The 21,241-nt window shown below is 42.5% G+C and overlaps 1 protein-coding gene across 11 annotated transcripts in view; it reads left to right on the top strand.

The window, feature by feature from the left end:
* Positions 1 to 21,000, top strand: part of LOC119877167 (zinc finger protein 501-like) — a 31,854-nt gene extending 10,854 nt beyond the window's left edge. For 4 of the 11 annotated variants that reach the window (XR_005372386.1, XR_005372387.1, XR_005372388.1 and 1 more), the window contains one exon: positions 5,285 to 6,027. Coding sequence is in view for 7 of the 11 variants with exons in the window: in XM_038561401.1 (XP_038417329.1) it covers positions 5,608 to 5,641; positions 6,587 to 6,628; positions 7,119 to 7,207; positions 10,497 to 10,602; positions 11,096 to 11,182; positions 14,048 to 15,318 (1,629 nt within the window). In the remaining 4 variants the exon portion in view is untranslated. Of the gene's footprint in view, positions 1 to 5,284; positions 6,028 to 6,080; positions 6,325 to 6,586; positions 6,629 to 7,035; positions 7,208 to 10,496; positions 10,603 to 11,095; positions 11,183 to 14,047 lie in introns of those variants that run through there. The other 7 variants (XM_038561401.1, XM_038561400.1, XM_038561404.1 and 4 more) reach the window with 6 other exon arrangements.
* Positions 21,001 to 21,241: the final 241 nt, after the last annotated feature.

The following is a 21,241-nucleotide window of genomic DNA, read 5'->3' as shown; positions in this document are numbered from 1 at the left end:
TTTTGTGTTATATTTGTTGAATCTCATTAATAACTAAAATTCCTTATCCTGGCTCTGCCATTCCATCTATACCGTGAGCACAACACGTTCCCTTTCTCATATGTTTTCACATAAAACTGTTGAAGGGAAAAATATTCACAGTGAAAGTTGAAAGTCCAAATGCAAGCCAGCTGTAGCCATGACAGCTGGGTAGGGTTTCAGGCTGAAGAAGTCAGCCACAGTGAACCAGGAGATGGGGCTATATCTATCTCAAAGAATATCTCAAAGCCAAAGTTAATACCATAGCTCATCCAGGGGTAGTCATCCTTCGGTGCAAAAGCAGCAGACATGAGGATGCAAATGAGAGCCAGGCCACCACATCCTATTAGACATGATATCCTCCTTGCCAGAGCATCAGTATCTGTGAAACCAAAATGCATACTGTCCTATCTACAACTACACAGAGGAGATATAGATTGGCTTCCTCACACCTACATCTTGAGAATTCCTTCAGTAATAAAGCAGTAATTCCACAAAGCAGCCTATAGAACATGAGTACCTAGATGAGAAGGAAGAAAGGTTCCTCACTTCTAGGTGTTTTTTTTTTTTTTAAAGCACAGTTATTTTCATTTCTTGTACCATATTGGTATTACAATGGATGAAGGTAGAGAATTAGCGTGGCATACTCTTCTTTTATCTTGTTAATGGACAGGAATCTGGAACCTTGGGCAGGAAAAATGGAGTTAGAGTACAGACCTGTAGCAGAGACCACAAAAAAAATCAGTCCCTGTGATGATCAAAGATCTGACCCCTTGTATGATGCCCAGCCTATCGAACATGCCATAGGTATCATGTAAAGATGTAGCTTCTTTTCCATCACACATGCATATAAAACCTGTGCAAAGTCTGCAAAAGAGGCAATTGACTAAATATCCCAGGATCAGTAGTTCAACTTATTAAGCCAATTTAAAGACCCTCATGATTAAGTAACTTGCAAAAGCCAGTGTTGAGACTAAGCATTGACTAATGCTTACTGTGGCAGAAGCTATTAGTTGCCTAACTTGTAGTCATACTTCTTTTCTTTCTTAGTAAGAAATCCAAGTCTCTTCTGAGTAACAGAGTGCTCAACTATATTGCTCAGCCTCTCTTATAGTGAGGTATGGCTAGTCAGGCTAATGAAATACCAATATATCAAATGTCAAGCCAATAGTATGTTGATATATCAAATAGTAGGCAAATGATATGTTGGTACAATTGGAATTTGTTCAATAGGACTTTTGGAAAGTTGCCTTAAAAGGGAGGGCCAGGGCAGACCTGGTGGCTCAGCAGTTTAGCGCCGCCTTCAGTCCAGGGCATGATCCTGGAGACCCGGGATCAAGTCCCACATCAGGCTTCCTGCATGGAGCCTGCTTCTCCCTCTCTCTGCCTGTGTCTCTGCCTCTTTCACTTTCTCTCTCTCTCTGTGTCTCTCATGAATAAATAAAAAATCTTAAAAAAAGGGGGGGGGGGGCAGTTAAGAAACCTCCTTTTGCCTTTGCTCTTCCCTTTTCTACCTGGAATGTGGATTTAGTGGCTGGAATTCCAGCAGCCATTTTGTGATTTTGAGGATTTTTTTTTTTTTTTTTGGTGGTGACTTTGAGGATCTAAGCCATGCCTGAAGAATAGGAAAGGAGAAAAATAGAAGATCTCTGATTCCTTGATGATCTTATGGAGATTCCACACCAGCTCTGGACTGCCTATTTCTGATCTTGCATGAGAGAATAAACCCTTATATATTTAATCACTGTATTCACAGCCAAATGAAATTCCTATTAGAGTTGATGGACAAAGAGAAGCAGAAGGAATTTGTCTGATCAAGTTCCTCCTGTTTCCCTCAATTTTTCAGGTTGCTTCATCCAGCCATTTAGGGAGGTCAAATCCCACAGCCCATTGTGTGACACTTCAGCAAGCCTGGAAGTGGTGCAAGGAACCAGAAACTTGAGCTGTGCAGTTGTTTGGCATGTGGCAAGCAAGGGGGAGAGACTGCCACTCCCAGGCAGTTAACTGCCCAGCTTTGATTGAAGATGGTGCAGTCAAATGTGAATGGGTTCATAGGTTCAGGCAGCTGAGGTGGAACAAAGCACCAAGGGTATGTGCAGAGGCCCAAAGGTAAAACATGACTTGACTAGGCATATACTCATGCCCAATTTATTGCCTTTGCTGTTTATTTCACTCCAAGTTTGATTGCCTGTCTCAAGTATGCCTTCCTTTCTCCCTATTTGAGACCTGTAGCACCTCTCTCTTCTGTTGAATCTCATGTCCTTGAGACCTCCATGTGTTTGCCATCCAAATCCTACCTTCACATTTTCAGTTTTGCTTTCTTCCATGATGACTAACGGATTACTTGTTTATCTCTCCACCTATCAACTTCAACCTCAAAGAAGATGGCCTTTCAAGGCACTGTAGCTTCTTTAGGAATGCAAAGATGCTTTCCTTTTTTTTTTTTTTTTTAAGATTTTATTTATTTATTTATTTATTTAAATTTTTATTTATTTATGATAGTCACACAGAGAGAGAGAGAGAGAGGCAGAGACACAGGCAGAGGGAGAAGCAGGCTCCATGCACCGGGAGCCTGACATGGGATTCGATCCTGGGTCTCCAGGATCGCGCCCTGGGCCAAAGGCAGGCTCCAAACCACTGCGCCACCCAGGGATCCCGAGATTTTATTTATTTATTCATGAGAGACACACAGAGAGAGGGGCAGAGACACAGGCAGAGGGAGAAGCAGGTTGCATGCAGGGAGCCTGATGCGGGACTTGATCCTGGGACTCCTGGATCACGTCCTGGGCAGAAGGCAGGTGCTATACCGCTGAGCCACCCAGGCGTCCCTAAAGATGCTTTCTTGGTGGGATGTTGTGGCAAACACGAAGACAGACTAGAAGGAAACAGAAACCCTCACTAAATTTAGGAAAACCCTTAATAGACAATGGGGACTCATTGGGGACCAGTGGATTTTTATCTTAAAGGGCTCCAACTCCACTCTACTGTGGAACACCAATTTATGTGCTGGTAGTGTTCAGGGCTACATTATTTCTAAAGTAGAGCCTCTGTAAATAAACGTAGGGTTATGAAGGAAGTCCAGGTTTTCCAAAAGCACACAAATGAAAACCGAGAAAAGCAATTAGAGCAATATTAGTTTTAGGCATTTACATCTTCTCTACAAGTATAGAGAAGAGTATACTCAATTATTGATCATCTAAGTAGCAGTAAATACTCTAGGATACTCCTCCCATAGAGCTTAATCTGTGGTGTACATGTGTTGGAGACACTCAATAAGCAAAATTAATGATATGTTAGAGATAAGTGCTATGGAAAAAAAAATAAGTGGTCAGCAAAGGCTTCACAAAGAAAGGCTTCGAGGAAGTCCAAGAGCAAGCCATGTGGATACCTGGAGGGTATCTACCCAGGATGTCTATCTAGCCAGGGGAACAAGCACAGAGGCTCCATATTGGAAGCATGCTTCTTTCCATTGAAAAATGACAGGCCAGTGTGGCTGCAGTAGAATAAATGAAGGGAAAGTGGTAGAAGATGAGATCAGAGAGTTTGTGTGTGTGTGGATAGTGCGGATAGGATGTAGAGGGCAAGAGTAGGAGTGAGACCCATTAGCAGGCATTTGCAGTGATCCGGAAAGAGAGGTTGGGTGCTTAGACCAGGGAGGCAGCAGTAGAGGTGGTGAGACGTGGTCAGATTTTGCATATATTTTGAAAGTACAGCCAGCAGGATTTGTAGAGGAACTAGATGTGAGTTGCAAGATAAAGAGAATGATGACTCCAAGGTGTTTGAGCAACCAGAAGGATGATCTGCCATTTACTGAAGTAGGTAAAACTGCAGGATAAAGAATTATGGCATTGGGGAAGGAAGGGCATCAAAATTTCAGTTTTAAACATCCCATATAGGAGATACTTATTAAACATCCAAGTAAAGAGGCTGAGGAGAGAGCTCAAGTTCAGAGAAGAAGCCCATGTTAGAGATACAAATTGGGAGTTGATCACATTTGGATGCTATTTAGAACATCTAGACTGAACAATATTATTAAGAAGTGTTCACAGAAAAAGAAGAGTGGCCCAAGGATTGAAGCACAGGACATTCCAACATTTAGTTGATTCCCAATTGAGCAGCTTCAGCATCCCTTGGGAACTTGTGAGAGATGGAAATTCTCAGGTCCCACTGCAGAATCCTGAATAAGGGTGGAATTCAATCCTGTGTTTTAAGAAGCCTTCCAGGTGATTCTGATCATTGGTAGTTTGAGAATCACTAGGTTAGAAGCTGGGGAGAAGAGAGTAGAGACTGGGAATGACCAGGAGGAAAAACAGTTTTTCCAGGAGGAGGGAGTAGTCAGTTTTATTAACTGCTGGTGATAGGTAAAGTGAGAGCAAGACAGAACTGACCATTGGTTTGATAACAAAAGAAGGAGGATTTCTGTGATGGGGTTGGTTAACAAAAGGAAGGTATTCCCACGTGTTCAGACAAGTCAACTAGTGGTGCCTTTGTTTTAAATTTATTTGAGAGACAGAGTATGAGCAGAGGGAGGAGGCAGACTCCCTTCTGAGTGGGGTGCTTGATGTGGGGCTGGATCCCAGGAACTTGAAATCATGACCCGAGCCAAAGGCAGACTCTTAACCCACTGAGCCACCAGCCACACCTGGTGGTGCCTTTCATATGCAAGTTTTTCAAATAAACTGCCCACTCCGTGGCTCTTGCTAATGGAGGGGAGGAGGTGGGGGGGGGGGGAGGCTCCTCCCACCTGTCCTTTGAGCTGGTATGGCTGTGTTCTCTATTACATGCCCTCTCTCCTCTCAGCCCTAGCTAATCGGACCAAAAGCAGCCAACCTTATAAACCAGTTAGGAAATAAGTGTAACTATCTGTATAGCAGAAACCCAGTGTAATAGTAGCTTATATAAAATAGAAGTTTACATCTCTCACATTAAAGCTCAAGCTCTGTTCCACCAAATTGTCAGGGGCTCAGTTCCTTCTACGATTTTGGTTTGTCATTCCTTGGTTGTTAACCTTAGCCATGTAGTTCATGAAAAGTTGTGTTCTGGCCAGCATGGAGGAGCCTTCCTTGTCCCTTTTAAGAATCACTTTACTCTCATTTCTCTGGCCAGAAGTAGGGCTCATAAGAAATGTAAGCTTTACTCTAGGAAGGTTTAGGGCTACCTAAAAGTTGAAAATGCTATTAGAGAAAGGACAAATGGACATTGTGGCTTATACCCAAACAGGGGCAGTTAGGCTAATTTGACTTTCTTTCTTGGGAATTTGAACTAGAGACAAAACTGGCTACTTTATTGAGGGAAGATACTTGAGAACGTGCACCATCCTGAAGATACGCCCAATCCCAGCTGGCAGCTCCTCGAACTTCTCTGGAGCCTTGGGAGACTTTCATGTTCCAGTCGCCTTGAGGTCAGCGGTACCAGTTATTAACTAATAACTTCTTGGGGACCTGTGTCTGGGTTGAGGTGATGTCCAGGACTGAGATTGCACTTTTCATTATTCTGAGATGCAGCCTGGAAAGCTACTATAGCCTCTGTCCCCGCCACAATGGAAGGCGCAGAAGGGAAGCGATGGGGGCGGGGTGAGCATCCTTTGGGATGCAGGCGCCTCCCCTCCGAGGGAGCACGGCAGGTAAGGAGGGCATCCTGGGTAGGTGGGGGGTGCCGCCCAGCCCCCGGCCCGTCAGCCTCAGGGCAGTGAATGTCCCAGGCGAGTCGGAGTTTAGCGCGGCCGCGTACATCTTCTGGGCCGGGCCCCGAGTCGGCATCGAGCAAGGGGCGGCCTTTCGAGCAACCAGCAAGGGGTGTTCTGAGGGGCTCAACGCTCTTGAAGACCCAGTAACCGCGCGGCGCCGCGGGATCGTCAGCCCCCAGTGGGGAGGGCCACCTGGCCCGCGTCCCGCGGAGTCCTCTGGGAAGCGGCGTCCGGTGACGTGAGCCGCGCCCCGCGGAGGGTTCTGGGAGCTGTAGTTCAGCCTCGAGTTCGGGCCGGCGCAACTTGGCCCGGCTGACTCCTAGGTACCTTTGTCGCCAGGCGGGCGCTTGCTGCGCGTCGTGCGGGAGGTCGAGCCCGGTGTCGAGGAGGGCCGGGCGCGGGTCCTTCCAAGTCTGAGCGGCCGGAAGAAGGGCGGCGGGAGGACCCCCGGGTGGCGCCAGGCTGCTCTGCGAGGGTCGCGCGCGCGTTCCCGGGCCTCCCGCGTGCAGCCGAGCGGTGGACCCCCGGGGTTCCGCGCGCGTTCGCTGCACCCTTCTCGCGCTGCAGTCGTCACCCGCGCGGGCCGGGGGAGGGAGTCGCCATGGAGCCTGGGGGCAGAGGTGAGAATTTCGGAGGGATGCGGCCGCAGAACCTGCTGGAGAGAAAAAAAGGGGAAAGGCTGCCCTCTGGCTGGGGCAGGCTCTGGAAGGAGAAGCATCACGTCTCTGGGAGACGACAGCCCTTTCTAACTGGTTGGTCTCAGGTTGGGATTTTGAGGTACAGCCCTGCTGGTCTTTAGGATGATGTATGCCTCCCTTGCCCCCCAAAATCACCAAATCCAGCAATTAGGCTTTTGATAATGACTTCGTTTTGTCTGCACAGGAACCCCGTCAGGTGGTGGAAGGAGATTGCTATACCCATTTGGTAGGTGGGGAAAGTGAGGATTCCAGAAGTCACAATTTGTTTAGAATTCTGGAGTTTTTTCCCTATAAGACCCATCGCTTTTCTAAGAATGGAGTATTGTATATGAAAAGCCGGTGTTCAAAAAGAATTTAACTAGTCTTCTTTCATCCTGTGAGCGTGGAATAGAACAAGAATGAATCATTACGTGAGGCACAGATGGACACACGGAAAGACTTTGAATATTACTTTGACTCTCACTCAGATGAGAGATAGAAATATGTATTTATGTGCCCAGATTTTCATAGCAGAGTCCTACTAGAGTTTAAGGGCAGAGGAGGATAGGAGGAATGGGAGGCAACGATCATACTTGTCTTGATTCAGGGATGTTGTGGGATTGTCCCCTGATTTCCTGTGTTGACTTTTCTTAGGTGACAAGTAGCTGCGTATGGCAGTTTCTGCAAGTTTACTGCAAGGCAAGAGTAATCATCATGGCTCCTGTCTCCACTTGTAGGGTTACTTTCTGAGGACTCAGACCTTCTCTATGCTGGAAACCCAAAAGAAAATGGCATGACCACTGTGCTGCTGACCCCCACACCCCAGGTAAGTTTAATTTCTTCTTTTTTTCCTTTTTGTTCTCAGAACAGAAATCCGGTTTCTTCCATTGTTATGGAGTTGCTCAGCTCTGATTCCTAGACCACTGATAAAATGATGAGTGATGAACTGACAGTAAATGCTCCTTACAGAAATTTCCCTCCAATATTACTTTGCAATTCACTTAGTGCTCAATTCACTCTTACTAGCTCTTCAGTGCTGTCATTGGTCTCATAGTCAGATGCAACATAATAAAAGCCAGTTTCCCTGCCTCACAGAATTTACTGAAGAAATAAGATAGAGATAAGGAGAATAGTTAATCAGCAAGAAGATATATATATATAAAGATGCATAAATAACTGGTGCAGACAAGTCATAAAAGGCCTTGGAGGGCAGCCCCGGTGGCTCAGTGGTTTAGCGCCGCCTTCAGTCCAGGACATAATCCTGGAGACCCGGGATCAAGTCCCACGTCAGGCTCCCTGCATGGAGTCTGCTCCTCCCTCCCTCTGTCTGTGTCTCTAACCCCCCCCTCCCCCCGCCGTGTCTCTCATGAATAAATAAATAAAATCTTAAAAGAAAGAAAGAAAGAAAGAAAGAAAAGGCCTTGGAAAAAGGTTTTCTATCCTCTAGAGTATTTGGGGAAAAAAATACTGGGATAAAAGCTGTACTTTGGAAAGTAAGAGAGAGTAGATAATTAGAGAATAGAATACAGGATTGTTCTAAGAGAGAGAAACTTCGTTTTTGGCAAAAAGCAAGTTGGAGGTCTTCCAGGGGTATGTGTGTCACCGTAGGGCGAGCTGGAATGTGGTAAGGGAACCTTAGGTGTGTTGTAGCCAGAGTGCAGAAAAACCTACACAAGGTCGTATTCCAAAGGTAAATAAAGCCCCAGGAAAGTCTGTAGAGGCCCAGCAAGATGAAAAATTCCTCTCTCTGATTGAAGGGAAATTAGTCAAGATGCTTCTTTAGGATCTGTCCTTAGATACTAGGGGAATGGCAGACTCTGTAGTAAAGGCACTGGGACTATTTGACACCTTCAGACCTGCCTCACAGTGCATAGGTCTGAAACGCTGGGGGTTCTGATTGGAAGTTGTAGATCTCTTTCAGAGGAAAGGGGAGAGAAAGTCAGTAGCCTCCACTGGACAGTTTCTGGTTGGTCTTTCTGTGTCTTCCAGGCCTAGCACATGCACACTGAGCAGCAGCTCCATAAACAAGTTTGATTGCTGAGGTTTTCTCAGGGAACTAAAGTCTGAAAGGAACTGCCAGTCTGTTACTAAAAGCATTATTTGTAAAGAGAGGAGACTGTACATACTGCATTGCTGTGTTGATTACTCCTGAGGCATATGGTCTTAAGGGACCATGAACTTAAATAAAAAGGGTAGTGATTTCATACTTCAAGTATTAAAATGAAGTGTTAACGTATGTGGAATTTAAGATACAAAACAGGAGCATAGGGGAAGGGAGGGAAAAATAAAACAAAACAAAATTAGAGAGGGAGACAAACTGTAAGAGACTCTTAATCCTAGGAAACAGACTGAGGGTTGCTGGAGGAGAGGAGGTTGGGGTAACGGGGTGATGGACATTAAGGAGGGCATGTGATATAATGAGTACTGGGTATTGTATAAGACTGATGACTCCCTAAACTCTACCTCTGAACTAATAGTATATTATATGTTAACTAATTGAATTTAAATTAATAAAAGATTCAACATAAAAAAATAAAGATTTAATTATTTTGAGCAGGGAATTTTCCAAGTAGGTAGTTCTCTTAACTTTATTTTATTATGTGAATTGTTTTACCATTTGGAGGGCTATATCATAAACACTAGAATGCTGACTACAAATAGAATGACCCAGGATATTCATATGTATGTTCAGGGAGCTATGGCAAAAGTGGAGGCTCAAAGAGAAACTAGACTCTTTATTTGCTAGCATCTTGGGGACTGGTCTGTTTTAATGTATCACAATTAATGTTGTACAAGACTTTTTTTGTATAGAATTAGAAAAATTGTTAGACATCTGTCTTATCAGCAGTAAATAGATTCAGCTACAGATTCAGAGGAGCATTACCCACTCTGCTCCCTTGCCCTGCATTTTAGTAGATAATCTGAACTTTGTACCTGTCACATAGACCCAGGTTAGGCTTGTACCCCTGCAATAACTGATAGCCTTCTCTTCCCTTCCCCACATCTATTCTCCTGCACACTTTTACAGAACACCCTGTTTAAACTTATTCCTACTAATTCTTTTTCTCATGTTCATTCATCTGTTTGAGAAATACTTAACAGTGTTCCTGCTCTGTGCCAGATAACTAGGGTTGCTTCAGTGAGCAGAATTAGACCTAGCCTCTGCTCTCATGATGCTTACCATCTAGTAGGAGAGACAGGCATTAATCACAAAGTCCCTTCAGTGTATGCACAACCCAAGAGAAATGGAACATGGTGCTATAACTCAGAGAGCCAGGAAAGGCTTTCCTGAGGAGGTAACAACACCTGAGCTGAGATCTGAAGTGTGAGTCAGATTAAAATAGCTGAAAGGATGGGGCAAGGGGAGAGCATTCAGGAACAGAAAGCAGCATGTATAAAGGGGTAAAAGGGAATGTGGCACACACTTCAAGCAGCAGAAAGGCAGCCACCCATTGGAGCGCAGGGAATGTGGAAGGAAGAGTGTATGGTATAGGGTAGAGAGGAGAGGGAACAGGGGGTGAAGAGAGGGGTGGGTGTCAGGCTGATCAGGGCCATTATGAGAAATAGCAAGAACACTCTGGGAACTTTTATAATTTGGGCTTGAGATACTGTTTTATAAATAAATCTACATTTGGTGACATGTACAGCAAACATCTTAATTTTTCATTTATATGGAACTGCTTTTATTCTCAAAGGAATACTAGAGAGAAAAATATTTCCTATTTCTTGAACTCCTTTTATTTTAAAACCATACCACAAAGAAAATAGTTCATAATTATATTTTCTCCCTTCCCCGTGTCTAAAAGGTAAGTATTTTTGTAGTTCTATAATTTAATTTACTGATACATAAACTAGTAACTTGGTACCTTCATGTTTTATAGTGGAGGTTCCTTCCTACTTGCAGGTTACATGCAGTTCTCATGCATGGAGGCAAGAAGCGAGTCTGGCTACAGATATGCCAGAGAATCTTACTGTTGGAAGGGGGACGGTAGAGGTCATTTTGTCTAATGTCCTCCTGTCCTTCCTGTCTTCCTTCTCTTATGCTCTCAGTTTGAGTCCTTCTCAGAGGCTCCTGGAAGATCCCTTGGTGAGCACTGGTGTGTTTGGTTTTTCAGGAGTCATTGGTGATCAGGGATATGGCTGAGGCTCTCACCCAGTGGGGGCAGCTGAACCCTCCTCAGGGAGATGTGCCTAAGAAGCATAGGAATCTGGTCTTGCTGGGTAAGGATGGCTTCCTCCCTCCCTTTGAACTTACCCAGTGTGATACTTTTGCTTTCTCAGTTCCTGGGAGCTCTGAGAATCAAAGATTCTTAATCACTTTGTAAGTCCTGAGACAGGCAATGTCTACTTTTGTTTCTGGATAAATACCTAACTCTCCCAGAGTTAGAGACGGACACCTTTTGAGTGTATTTTTCTAGGCGGCAACATCCTTCTTCTCTACTCCCTAAGGATGTTGAGACAAAGTTCTAGTGAAGACACCTCTTGAGAAATGGGTGCTTATTGTTTAAATAGAGAGAGGTAATAAACAAGTGACTTAGTTATTCTGCTCAAATAGACCCCATATCTATCTTCCTACCTGCTTCTGAGCACTTCTGAGGGAGAAATCTAGAATCGACCTCTCTCTTTCTTTCTCTTATACTGTCTTCCCTAATGACCAAGGAAATAACCCTGAATAAGCTCTTTACCAAACTAATTTTTCTTTTCCCATGAACAGGGCTTCCAATTTCCAAGCCTGATGTAATCTCTAAGTTGGAGTGTGGGGAGGAACTACAGAGAGAAGTCTCAAAAGCAACTCATTCAGGTGAGTGATGATGTAAAACCCAGATGGTCAGTGGGCATCAAATGGGTCAAAACATCTTTTTTTTTTTTTTTTTTTTTTCAAAACATCTTTGAAGTGCTTGTGGAGGAGCCTTTCCAGATTTCACTAGACCTATGGAAAATTTAAAGTGAAGTCCCTTTCTCCCGTGTCACACTCCAGCTCTGTGGATGATTATCTGTTATAAATTCATACTTTAAAAAAAATTTTTTAGAAAGTAAATACTTTCTACCCTTTAAAACCAGTTCTTTTTTCCAAATAAGGTAAAATGAAGTCAACATTTCAGTATTTGTTAATAATATGCTTGGGTGTTAGTCTCTAAAACCAGGCTTTTTCATGTATGTTATTTTATCTCTGTAGGATAATGTGACTTTTTGTCTCAGACCAATGACTAAAAATTGGTCTCTGAGTTTCCCCTGCCTTCCTCTTTATCTTTTTTTTTTTTTTTTTTTTAATTTTTATTTCTTTATGATAGTCACAGAGAGAGAGAGAGAGAGAGGGGCAGAGGGAGAAGCAGGCTCCATGCACTGGGAGCCCGACGTGGGATTCGATCCCGGGTCTCCAGGATCGCGCCCTGGGCCAAAGGCAGGCGCCAAACCGCTGCGCCACTCAGGGATCCCGCCTTCCTCTTTATCTAAGCAGAGGTAGCATAGAATAGTGGTTGAATGCAGACTTTGGAACCAGTCTGTGTTCAAAGCCAATCTCAATTACATCCTAGCTCTGTGAGCTTTAACCAGTGAATGTTCCTCTCTGTGACTTAAATTCCCCAACTGTAAAATGGGGATAATGATAGCACTTAACTCATAGGGTTGCTGTGAAGATCAAATTAAATAATCCAAGAGAAATGCCTAGAATGGTATCTGGCCAAATGCTAAGCAAGTGATAACTATTGATTAGGTCCTGGTAACTTCTTTTGAAAGATATTATAAATTTGACCTGATCATTTCTATCAAACTGGTTAGACTATCTGCTAATTATACTTTCCTTAGTCTTAACGTTGTCTAACTGAGGCAGCATACCACTGCTAGATTCCCCACTCTGCCAGTCTGTAGTCCTCTACCTGGTTTCAAGGCTTTTGTTACTACCTGCCTAACCACTTCACTTTCTTTATTCTCCAGCTTGAACCCTTAACACCAGATAGGTAGTCTCTTACTTTCCTTCATTAACTGTGTGTTCTCCATGAATTTTGGGGAATTTAATTCCTCCATTCCCCTTAGCTGAAAGTCTTTTGCCTTTAACTTCTTTCTACCCATTTCCCCTTTAAAATCTGAGGCACTGCCCTGATTATGATAGGTAGTTGAGAACGTTATATTGTACTGATTTATTTCATGTAGAGTCATGGTTAGAATGGATTTTTTTATTAAGCTTTTATATATTTGAGAGAGAAAAAGCATGAGTGAGGGTGAAGGGTAGAGGGAGAGGGACAAGCAGACTCCTTGCTAAGCAGGGAACCCAATGTGGGGCTCCATCCCAGGACCCTGGGATCATGACATGAGCTGAAGACAGACACTTAACTGACTGAGCTACCCAGGTGCTCCTGGAATGGGTATTAAAGAATGTTTAAGTTTGGAAATATTTAAACATTTTTTAGCATTTTTAGCTTTCCTCCCAAAATTCTTACTAGGAAACCTAGGATTTAGGACAGCTATCCTGACAGGTTGGGAACCAATCTGAGCATATAGGGACTTGACCTTCTTCTCCCTATATGCTGCTCTTTTGTTTTAAAGCTTCGTTCTGTTTAACTCTTTAAAGTTTGTTAGGTATGGGGGAATCAGAGGTGATCAGTTGCTTCCTTTTTTTATATTTTATTTTTTATCCTTTTTAAAGATTTATTTATTTGAGAGAGAGAGAGAGAGAGAGCGCGCAGAAGTTCAAGGGGCAGAGGAGAGGGAGAGAGAATCCCAAGCAGACTCATGCTCAGACCAATGTACTCAATCAGAGTACAGAGCCTGAGAGCCTAGAGCTCAGTCTCAACAACCCTGAGACCATGACCTGAGCCAAAAGCAAGAGTCAGATGCTTAACTGACTGAGCTACCCAGATTACTCACTCACAAAGCTTCTTAATCACTAAGCTTTATGATGATGTGAATTTTCTGATCTCTACTCAGAATACTAGCTTAGAGAATACGTGTCTCGAGATGCCTGGGTGGCTCAGTGGTTGAGCATCTGCCTTCAGCACAGGTCATGATTCCAGAGTCCTGGGATTGAATCTCTCATCAGGCGCCTTGCATGAAGCCTGCTTCTCCTGTCTCTGCCTCTCTCTGTGTTTCTCATGAATAAATTAAAAAAAAAAAAAAAAAAGAATCTGTGTCTCATCTTGAGACAATGGAACCAACAGAGATTTTCATTTAAGAATGATGATTTTGAAGGTGAGTCTGTTAGCAGTGATTGGGAAATCCTGAGATAGGGAAAGACTGATGGCAAGGAGCTCAACTAACAGTGGTCATTCTCAAGACCTGAAGTGCAGAAGCTCCAGTGAGGGGGCAAGAGTGGGCCATCCCTGAAAGACTACCTTTTTCTGTCTCTGCAGGTTTTTAAATCTCATCTGCCATTTTCCCGTATGACCTCTGCTTAGTCTTATTCTCTGTTATTCTTCCTCATCTCCTACCCTCCTGCATAGAAGAGTGAGTGCCTGCTCACTCTTTCCCTTTTGTGCAGTTGCACTTCTTTGCCAACTCATCTTTCTTTTCTCAAGTTCTCTCAAGATTAAAGCTGTTTTTGAGAGCTTTCAAGTTCCTGTGTTCCTTATAAGCATTTTTCATTTGTTTGGTTTTCATTATTTTCTTACCACAGCAATTATTTTTCTTTCCCATGTAGGACATGATACATGTGTACTTTTGTTTCTTTCAGACTGGGAGACAAGACCAGAAAGCCAAGAGCTAACTCCAGAGCAGGATATTTCTGAAGAAGAATCAGCCCCTGCGGTGTTAATAGAAAGATTTCCAAAGGAAAGTTCCAGTGAATGTGAGGATTCTTTAGAGAGTCAGCAGGAAAACCATGAAAAGCATTTAATACAGGAGGTTATCACTCAGAAGAAATCTTCTAGGGAGAGAAGTTACCAGTGTGATGAATTTGGGAGAAGTTTTAGTCAGAGGTCATTACTTACTCAGCAGCAAGGAGAGAGACTACATAACTGCGATTTGTTTAAAAAGAACTTAAAACAAAATTCAGATCTAATGAAGCACGAGAAAATTTGTGCAGAGAAGAAACCTTGGAAATGTAATGAGTGTGAGAAAGCCTTTAGTTACTACTCTGCTTTTGTCTTGCATCAGAGAATTCACACAGGAGAAAAGCCCTACGAATGTAACGAATGTGGTAAAGCTTTTAGCCAGAGCATACATCTTACTCTACACCAGAGAATTCATACCGGAGAGAAACCCTACGAATGTCATGAATGTGGAAAAGCCTTCAGTCACCGCTCTGCCCTTATTCGGCATCATATCATCCATACTGGAGAGAAGCCCTATGAATGCAATGAATGTGGGAAGGCCTTTAATCAGAGCTCATACCTCACTCAACATCAGCGAATTCATACTGGAGAGAAACCTTATGAGTGTAATGAATGTGGGAAGGCCTTTAGCCAAAGCACATTCCTTACCCAGCATCAGGTCATTCACACTGGAGAGAAACCCTATAAGTGTAATGAATGTGGGAAAGCCTTTAGTGATCGATCAGGCCTTATTCAGCACCAGAGAACTCATACTGGGGAGAGGCCTTATGAGTGTAATGAGTGTGGGAAAGCCTTTGGCTACTGTTCAGCCCTGACTCAACACCAGAGAACTCACACTGGGGAGAAACCCTATAAATGCAATGATTGTGCCAAAGCCTTCAGTGACCGCTCAGCCCTTATTCGTCATCAGAGAACACACACTGGAGAGAAACCATACAAGTGTAAGGACTGTGGAAAAGCTTTCAGCCAGAGCTCATCTCTTACAAAGCATCAGAAAACTCACACTGGAGAAAAGCCCTATAAGTGTAAGGAATGTGGAAAAGCTTTCAGCCAGAGTTCATCCCTTTCTCAACATCAGAAAACTCATGCTGGAGGGAAAACCAAAGAATACGGAAAAGCCTTTAGTGAGCATTCAGCATTTGGCCAGCAAAAGAGAATTCATACTGGATAAAGGCTATGTAAATATGGTACATTCAGAACATATTTATTTAATAATCACTAAGCGTGTGAGGGCTACAAAAGAATTTCAGAATGTGTTACAAAAAAAGATATTAGTTGAGAAGTCATTGCTGATACAGGACATAGCTTACTTAGAATGTGAAGGAGGGGTTTTACATTTTTTCAGTGCAGCAGAGGACTTTGAATTACCCTGGGGAAAGAGGAAGATTATTTCCAGCACCCTAAAGCATATGAAAGCTTCCAAATCCTTGTGAGAGAAATAGGGTGTGTGATGATGGAAAGAAGACATCTTGTCTGGGTTGGGTAGTCTCTTAATGCTAAGGAAATGAAGCTTGAAAGAAATGAGGGGTTCTTGAGGGAAATTGCAGAGGCAGAAATAAAAGATTGAGAATTCATGATGAGTTTGTCCAGGGTTGGGAGTAGAGGTGGAAGGGAAGGTGTCCTTAGTCTTAAGTCCAAGATGCTTAGGAGATAGGTGGAAAGGACCAAGAAAAAGAACTGGGAGAGTGAACTCAAGAGATGTTGATTGAGATAACTGCTCAAATGAGTGCTCCCAACTAGGGAAAATAGTAGACTTTTTAGTTGGTCAGGTACAAAGTCTCCACCCTGAAGCCAAGGAATGTTGACCTGGCAGTCCGCTTCTGCACTTTTTGTCTTGGAGACCTTGCTTACTGATTCCCAGCCTGCTAAGAATCCTGTTTAACTCCAGGGGTCAAGACTGACAGCCTACAAAGAGAACGCATAGAAGAGACCTTTGATGTTCTCAGTCTCATTTTAAGCTAGGTTACCTGAAAATGTGCTTATTTATAAAGATTTTACCTCAATCGTATATAGTTTGTACTTAGATTTATTCATAACCACAGTAAAATTAAGTTGTAGACCTGAGTTGACACCATACATTGGATTGTGAAAGATGTGAAAAGACTTTGAAATACTTACCTTTCACCATCTTTCTCTTGGGTAGAGGCACACGACAGCCTTGTATATATATATTTTTTTTTTCATTGAGACTTTGAAGGTTGTTGCACACATTTTGCAGATCATGTTTTTAGTTTTCACAAGTTTGACGATGTGTCTGGATATGGATTTCTTTGAGTTTATCCTGTTTTCTCAGCTTCTTCAATCTGTAGGTTTATGTGTTTTGCCATATTTGGGCAATTTTTAGCCATTATTTCTTTGAACATATTCTCCAGCCCTCACTCCTTTCCTTCCAGGACTTTGATGACACACATGTTAGATCTTTGAATGTAGTTCCTGAGGCTCGCTGCTTCTATTTTTTTCTAGTATATATTATTTTTTATCTCAATCTGCTCAGGCTATCATAACAAAATAATGTAGAATGGGTGGCTCAAACAAAAAATAATTTCTCCCAATTTTAGGGGCTTGGAAGTTTAAGATCAAGATGTCAGCTTTGGCCTCTGATGAGGGTGCCCTTCCTGGGTTGCAAAAGGCCACCGTCTTGCTATGTCCTCATGGCCTTTTTTTTTTTTTTTTTTTTTTTTTTTTTGGTGTTTGCATGTGGAAAGAGAGCTCTCTCTTCTCTTTCCTATAAAGCTGCCAGTCCTATCTGGTAGGACCCCACCCTCATGATCTCATTTAACCTTTATTACCTTTGTGAAGCCCTGTGTCCAAATACAATCACATTGAGAGTTAGCACTTCAACATATGGATTTGGGGGGCACACAGTTCAGCCCATAGCGTTCTGCCCCTGACTCTCCCAAATTCATGTTCATGCAAAACCCATTTGGTCCATCCCGACAACCCCTCAAATCTGAACTCATCCCAGCATTGAATCTGAAGTCTTACCTAAATATCACATAAATCACATATGAATGAGGCTTGAGGTAGAATTTATCCTGAGGCAAAATTCTTGTTCAGCTGTGAACCTGTGAAACCAGATAAGTTATATGCTTCCATAATATGACTGTGGGACAGGCATTTGATAGATACTCTCATTCCAAAAGGGAGAAAGAGGAAAGAAGGAGTGAGGGGTCTCAAGCAAGTCCAAAACCCAGCAAGACAAATTCCATTAAATCTTAAGTCTTGAGAATGATTCTGTTTGGCTTGATGCCCCACATTACAGACCCACTGGTACAGCAATCTCACCACCAAGGCTCTGTTGGGCAGCCCTGCCTCCAGAACTTTGGATGGAGGTCAACCAGCCTATTGAAACTGAGGTGATGTCCCCACCTTTTGAAACAGGAGGCAGCCTGATGATCCTGACATTGACATTGACTTTGTTGAAGCATAGAGCACATTTGTATCTGAGTAGCTTTATTGTACAGTCCTGTAGGATATAAGAAGTCTGACAGTCTTCCTCCATTTGTTTAGTTTTTCTGTCCCTTGAGTCCCCACTGGCATGTTTCTGCTGGTGTAATCCCCTTTTTATTCCTGGCTTCTGTGGAGATGGCTGAACTTAATCATACCCATGAGTCACATCCATGATCTCTTTTTCAGGTGGTGGTTAAGCCACACCTTTAGTGTTCTTTATAGAACAAGCTTTCTCATACTTTGCAATATAGGTGGACAGAATTTTCCAAATCTCCCAAGTTCTGGGGTATGTTTGTTTGTTTTTCTTAACAATTCCTTCTTCAATTTCTCTGTCACCTCTCTCATTTTGTTATAAGCAGTAAGGAGGGCCCAAGCTGCACCTTCATCACTTTGCTTGGAAATCTCCCATGTTAAATGTCCACAGTTTCTTTGCTCACAAGTTCTACCTTCCACAAAACACTAGAACACCATTCAGCCGAGTTCTTTGCCACTTTACAACAGGGTTGCCTTACTTCCAGTTTCCAAACACGTTCCTCATTTCTGTCTGAGAACTCATCAGAATGGTCTTTGACATCCATATTTATAGCGTGCACCTCAAAAGTCTGCCAGCCTCTACCCAAAAGGTGCTTCCACATTTTTAGGTATTGGTTAGAGCAACGCCCTTCTTCTAGGTACCAAAATCTGTTCATCTGCTTGAAGGCACCATAACAAAATACTATAGACTGGAGGACTGAAACAACAGAAGTTAATTGCTCACCATTCTAGAGGCTGGGAAGGCCAAGATCAAGGTGCCAGCTGTCTTGGTTTCTGGTAAGAGGATTCTCTTCCTGCTTGTAGATGGCCACGTTCTTGCTGTGTCCTCACAATCCGTCCTCAGTGCATGTGTGTGGAGAGAATTCTCTCTTCCTCTTCTTACAAGGCTACCAATCCTATCAGCTTAAGACCCAATACTTATGACCTCATTTAACCTTAGTTACCTTCTAAAATCCCTCTCACTAAATACAGTCACAATGGCTAGGGCTTCCTTTTCTTTTTAATATTTTATTTATTTATTCATGAGAGATAGAGAGGCAGAGACACAGGCAGAGGGAGAAGCAGGCTCCATGCAGGGAACCCAACGTGGGACTCGATCCCGGGTCTCCAGGATCAGGCCCTAGACTGAAGGTGGCGCTAAACAGCTGAACTACCGGGGCTGCCCCAAGATGGTAAGGGCTTCCAACATGAATTGGCAGTGGTTAGGGGATGGTTGACACACAATTCCATCCATAGTAATTTTCTCTCTGTCACTCAAAGTTGGGTATTTTATATTGTTCTGTCTTCAACTTCACTGACTCTTTCCTTTGCCCCTTCCATTCTGATGTTGACTCCCATCATTGGGTTTTATTTCAGTTATATTTTCAGTTGCATTTGGTTCTCTGTATTCTATATACTGGAACTATTTTTAAAATTTGTGTCAAGCATGTTTGTCATTGCTCATTGAGGCATTTTTATGATGGCTATTTTAAAATCTTTATCAGTTAATTCTAACATCTGTGTCATTTCAGTGTTGACCTCCATAGGTTTTCTCATTCAGGTTGAGATTTTCCTGGTTCGGTGTGTGATGGTGATTTTCAGTTGAAATCTGAGCATTTTGAGTATTAATGTTATGAGATTCTGTGTCCAATTAAAGCTTCTGTGTGGCAGGCCTCCTCTAATACTGTTCTGTGGAGAAAGGATTGAGGGGATACTGCTTATTGCTGTAAGTTGGTGTTGGAAGTGCAAGTTCATCATTGGCCTCAACCAACACCTGGATAAAGGTCCTCACTACTGCCAGGAAGGGGTAGGAGTTACAATTCCTCACCAGGTCTCTACTGACATCACACCATCAAGGAAGGAGAGAGATGTCCCTGGGTAGGATTGGAAGCCTACTCTCCATATGGTCTCCAATGATACTGCCAACGTGGGATGGGGAAAGAGTTGGTTTGGAAAATTCTGTCCCTGACTTGACCCTCTCTGATGCCACTGTGGTGTGGGGGTGGAGCACTGAGGAGCCTCATTATGGACTGGTGAGCGTAGAATGTAGGCTCCCCACTTGGTCTTTGACTGGAGTAGGTTGGGTATTGTCTAAAAATTTTCTGTCTTGCTAGGCCACTTCTTTCCTCATTCTTTGTCCAAAAAGAATAGACTTTCTTGGGCCTTTTTTGTTTTGTTTGGTCTGAGCCCATTGGCATTTCTCAGTTGCTAGCTTCTTCAGAATCCAGTCTGGGATAGATGAGGCAAAAGGAAACACAAGGAACTCTGTGCTGTGTTGTTCTTCAGGTCCTGAGGTCCCCAGCCAGTCTGTATTCTCTCCACCTTTCAGAATCTTATGTTGTTTTATACAGAATGTGCATGATTTTTAGCTGTACTTTGAGAAATAGGGAAAAGCACTGCTACATATTTCCCATGACATCCTTTCATTTGACACCAAAATAGCAGGTCAAGTTGTCAAAGTTTTGTGGCGTACATAGGTCATTTGCAACCAGTTAGGATTAAGTACCAAGGGTAGCCCTGGGGGCGCAGCAGTTTAGCGCCGCCTGCAGCCCAGGGCGTGATCCTGGAGACCCTGGATGGAGTCCCACGTCAGGCTCTCTGCATGGAGCCTGCTTCTCCCTCTGCCTGTGTCTCTGCCTCTCTCTGTCTGTCTCTATGAGTAAATAAATAAAATCTTAAAAAAAAAAAAAAAGTACCAAGAGGAATGCTCACATGTTCCTCAAATTTAAGTTGCCAAGTTGGTAGGTAGAAACTACCAGGCTGCAAGGTTCATCTAGCTTTCAAGGAACTATAGTGTTTAAATTGAGGAAATGCCAGTATTTAATTGCAGATTACAAATTTCAGCAGGAAAGATAGATGTGATTAAGAATATAAACATATAAAAAAAAAGAATATAAACATATAAACTATAGTGTTAATTTTTTTAATTTTTAAATTTAAATTTAAAATTTTAATTTTAATTTTTAAATTTAAATTTTAAATTTACATCTGTCTTTGTTCCAAGAGCATGTGAAAACCACTAGAGAATTGAATTCAGGGTTTTGGTGTGTGCTTTTTTTTCTATTACGTATTATCTATATGTAGATATCTGTTTATTTTAATTTCATGTATGACATAGGATATCATAGAGAACCAATAAAATAAAGAATGAAAATAATTGGGATTTGGGACAAATCACTTCATCCTTTTAAATCCATTTCCTCATTTATATATATATTTTTAAGTGTAATACCTCCTTCAGAGTGGCTAGATTATGTAGATAATGGTTGCAAAGTGGTTTGCAAACTATCAAGTGCTATATAACTATTAAGTATTGTTGATATAGTCCTTTATGAGCTGTTCATCATGTATGCTTTATGATGGTGTAGTCCAATAAAAATGGTGAATATAATGGAATGTGTCTTTTCGTATTTTTTTTAAAATAAGTTTTCTTGGACAGAAGTAAAATCTGTATCTTGAGATGATCTTATGGTTTTGTTTAATCTGTTAATGTGGATTTTCTAATGTCAAAGAACCCTTGCATCCTTCAGATCATCTAATTTAGTGATTTTTCCCACTTCTGAAAGAGTTTATTAGGGTTCTCCAGAAACACACAGAAACACACAACTGATAAGAATATATATATATATATA

The sequence above is a fragment of the Canis lupus genome, chromosome 17, assembly GCF_011100685.1.
Source record: "Canis lupus familiaris isolate Mischka breed German Shepherd chromosome 17, alternate assembly UU_Cfam_GSD_1.0, whole genome shotgun sequence".
In the NCBI taxonomy this organism is placed as follows: domain Eukaryota; kingdom Metazoa; phylum Chordata; class Mammalia; order Carnivora; family Canidae; genus Canis; species Canis lupus.
The sequence above is the reverse complement of the archived record's forward strand: the minus strand, read 5'-3'. Positions and strand labels throughout refer to the sequence as shown.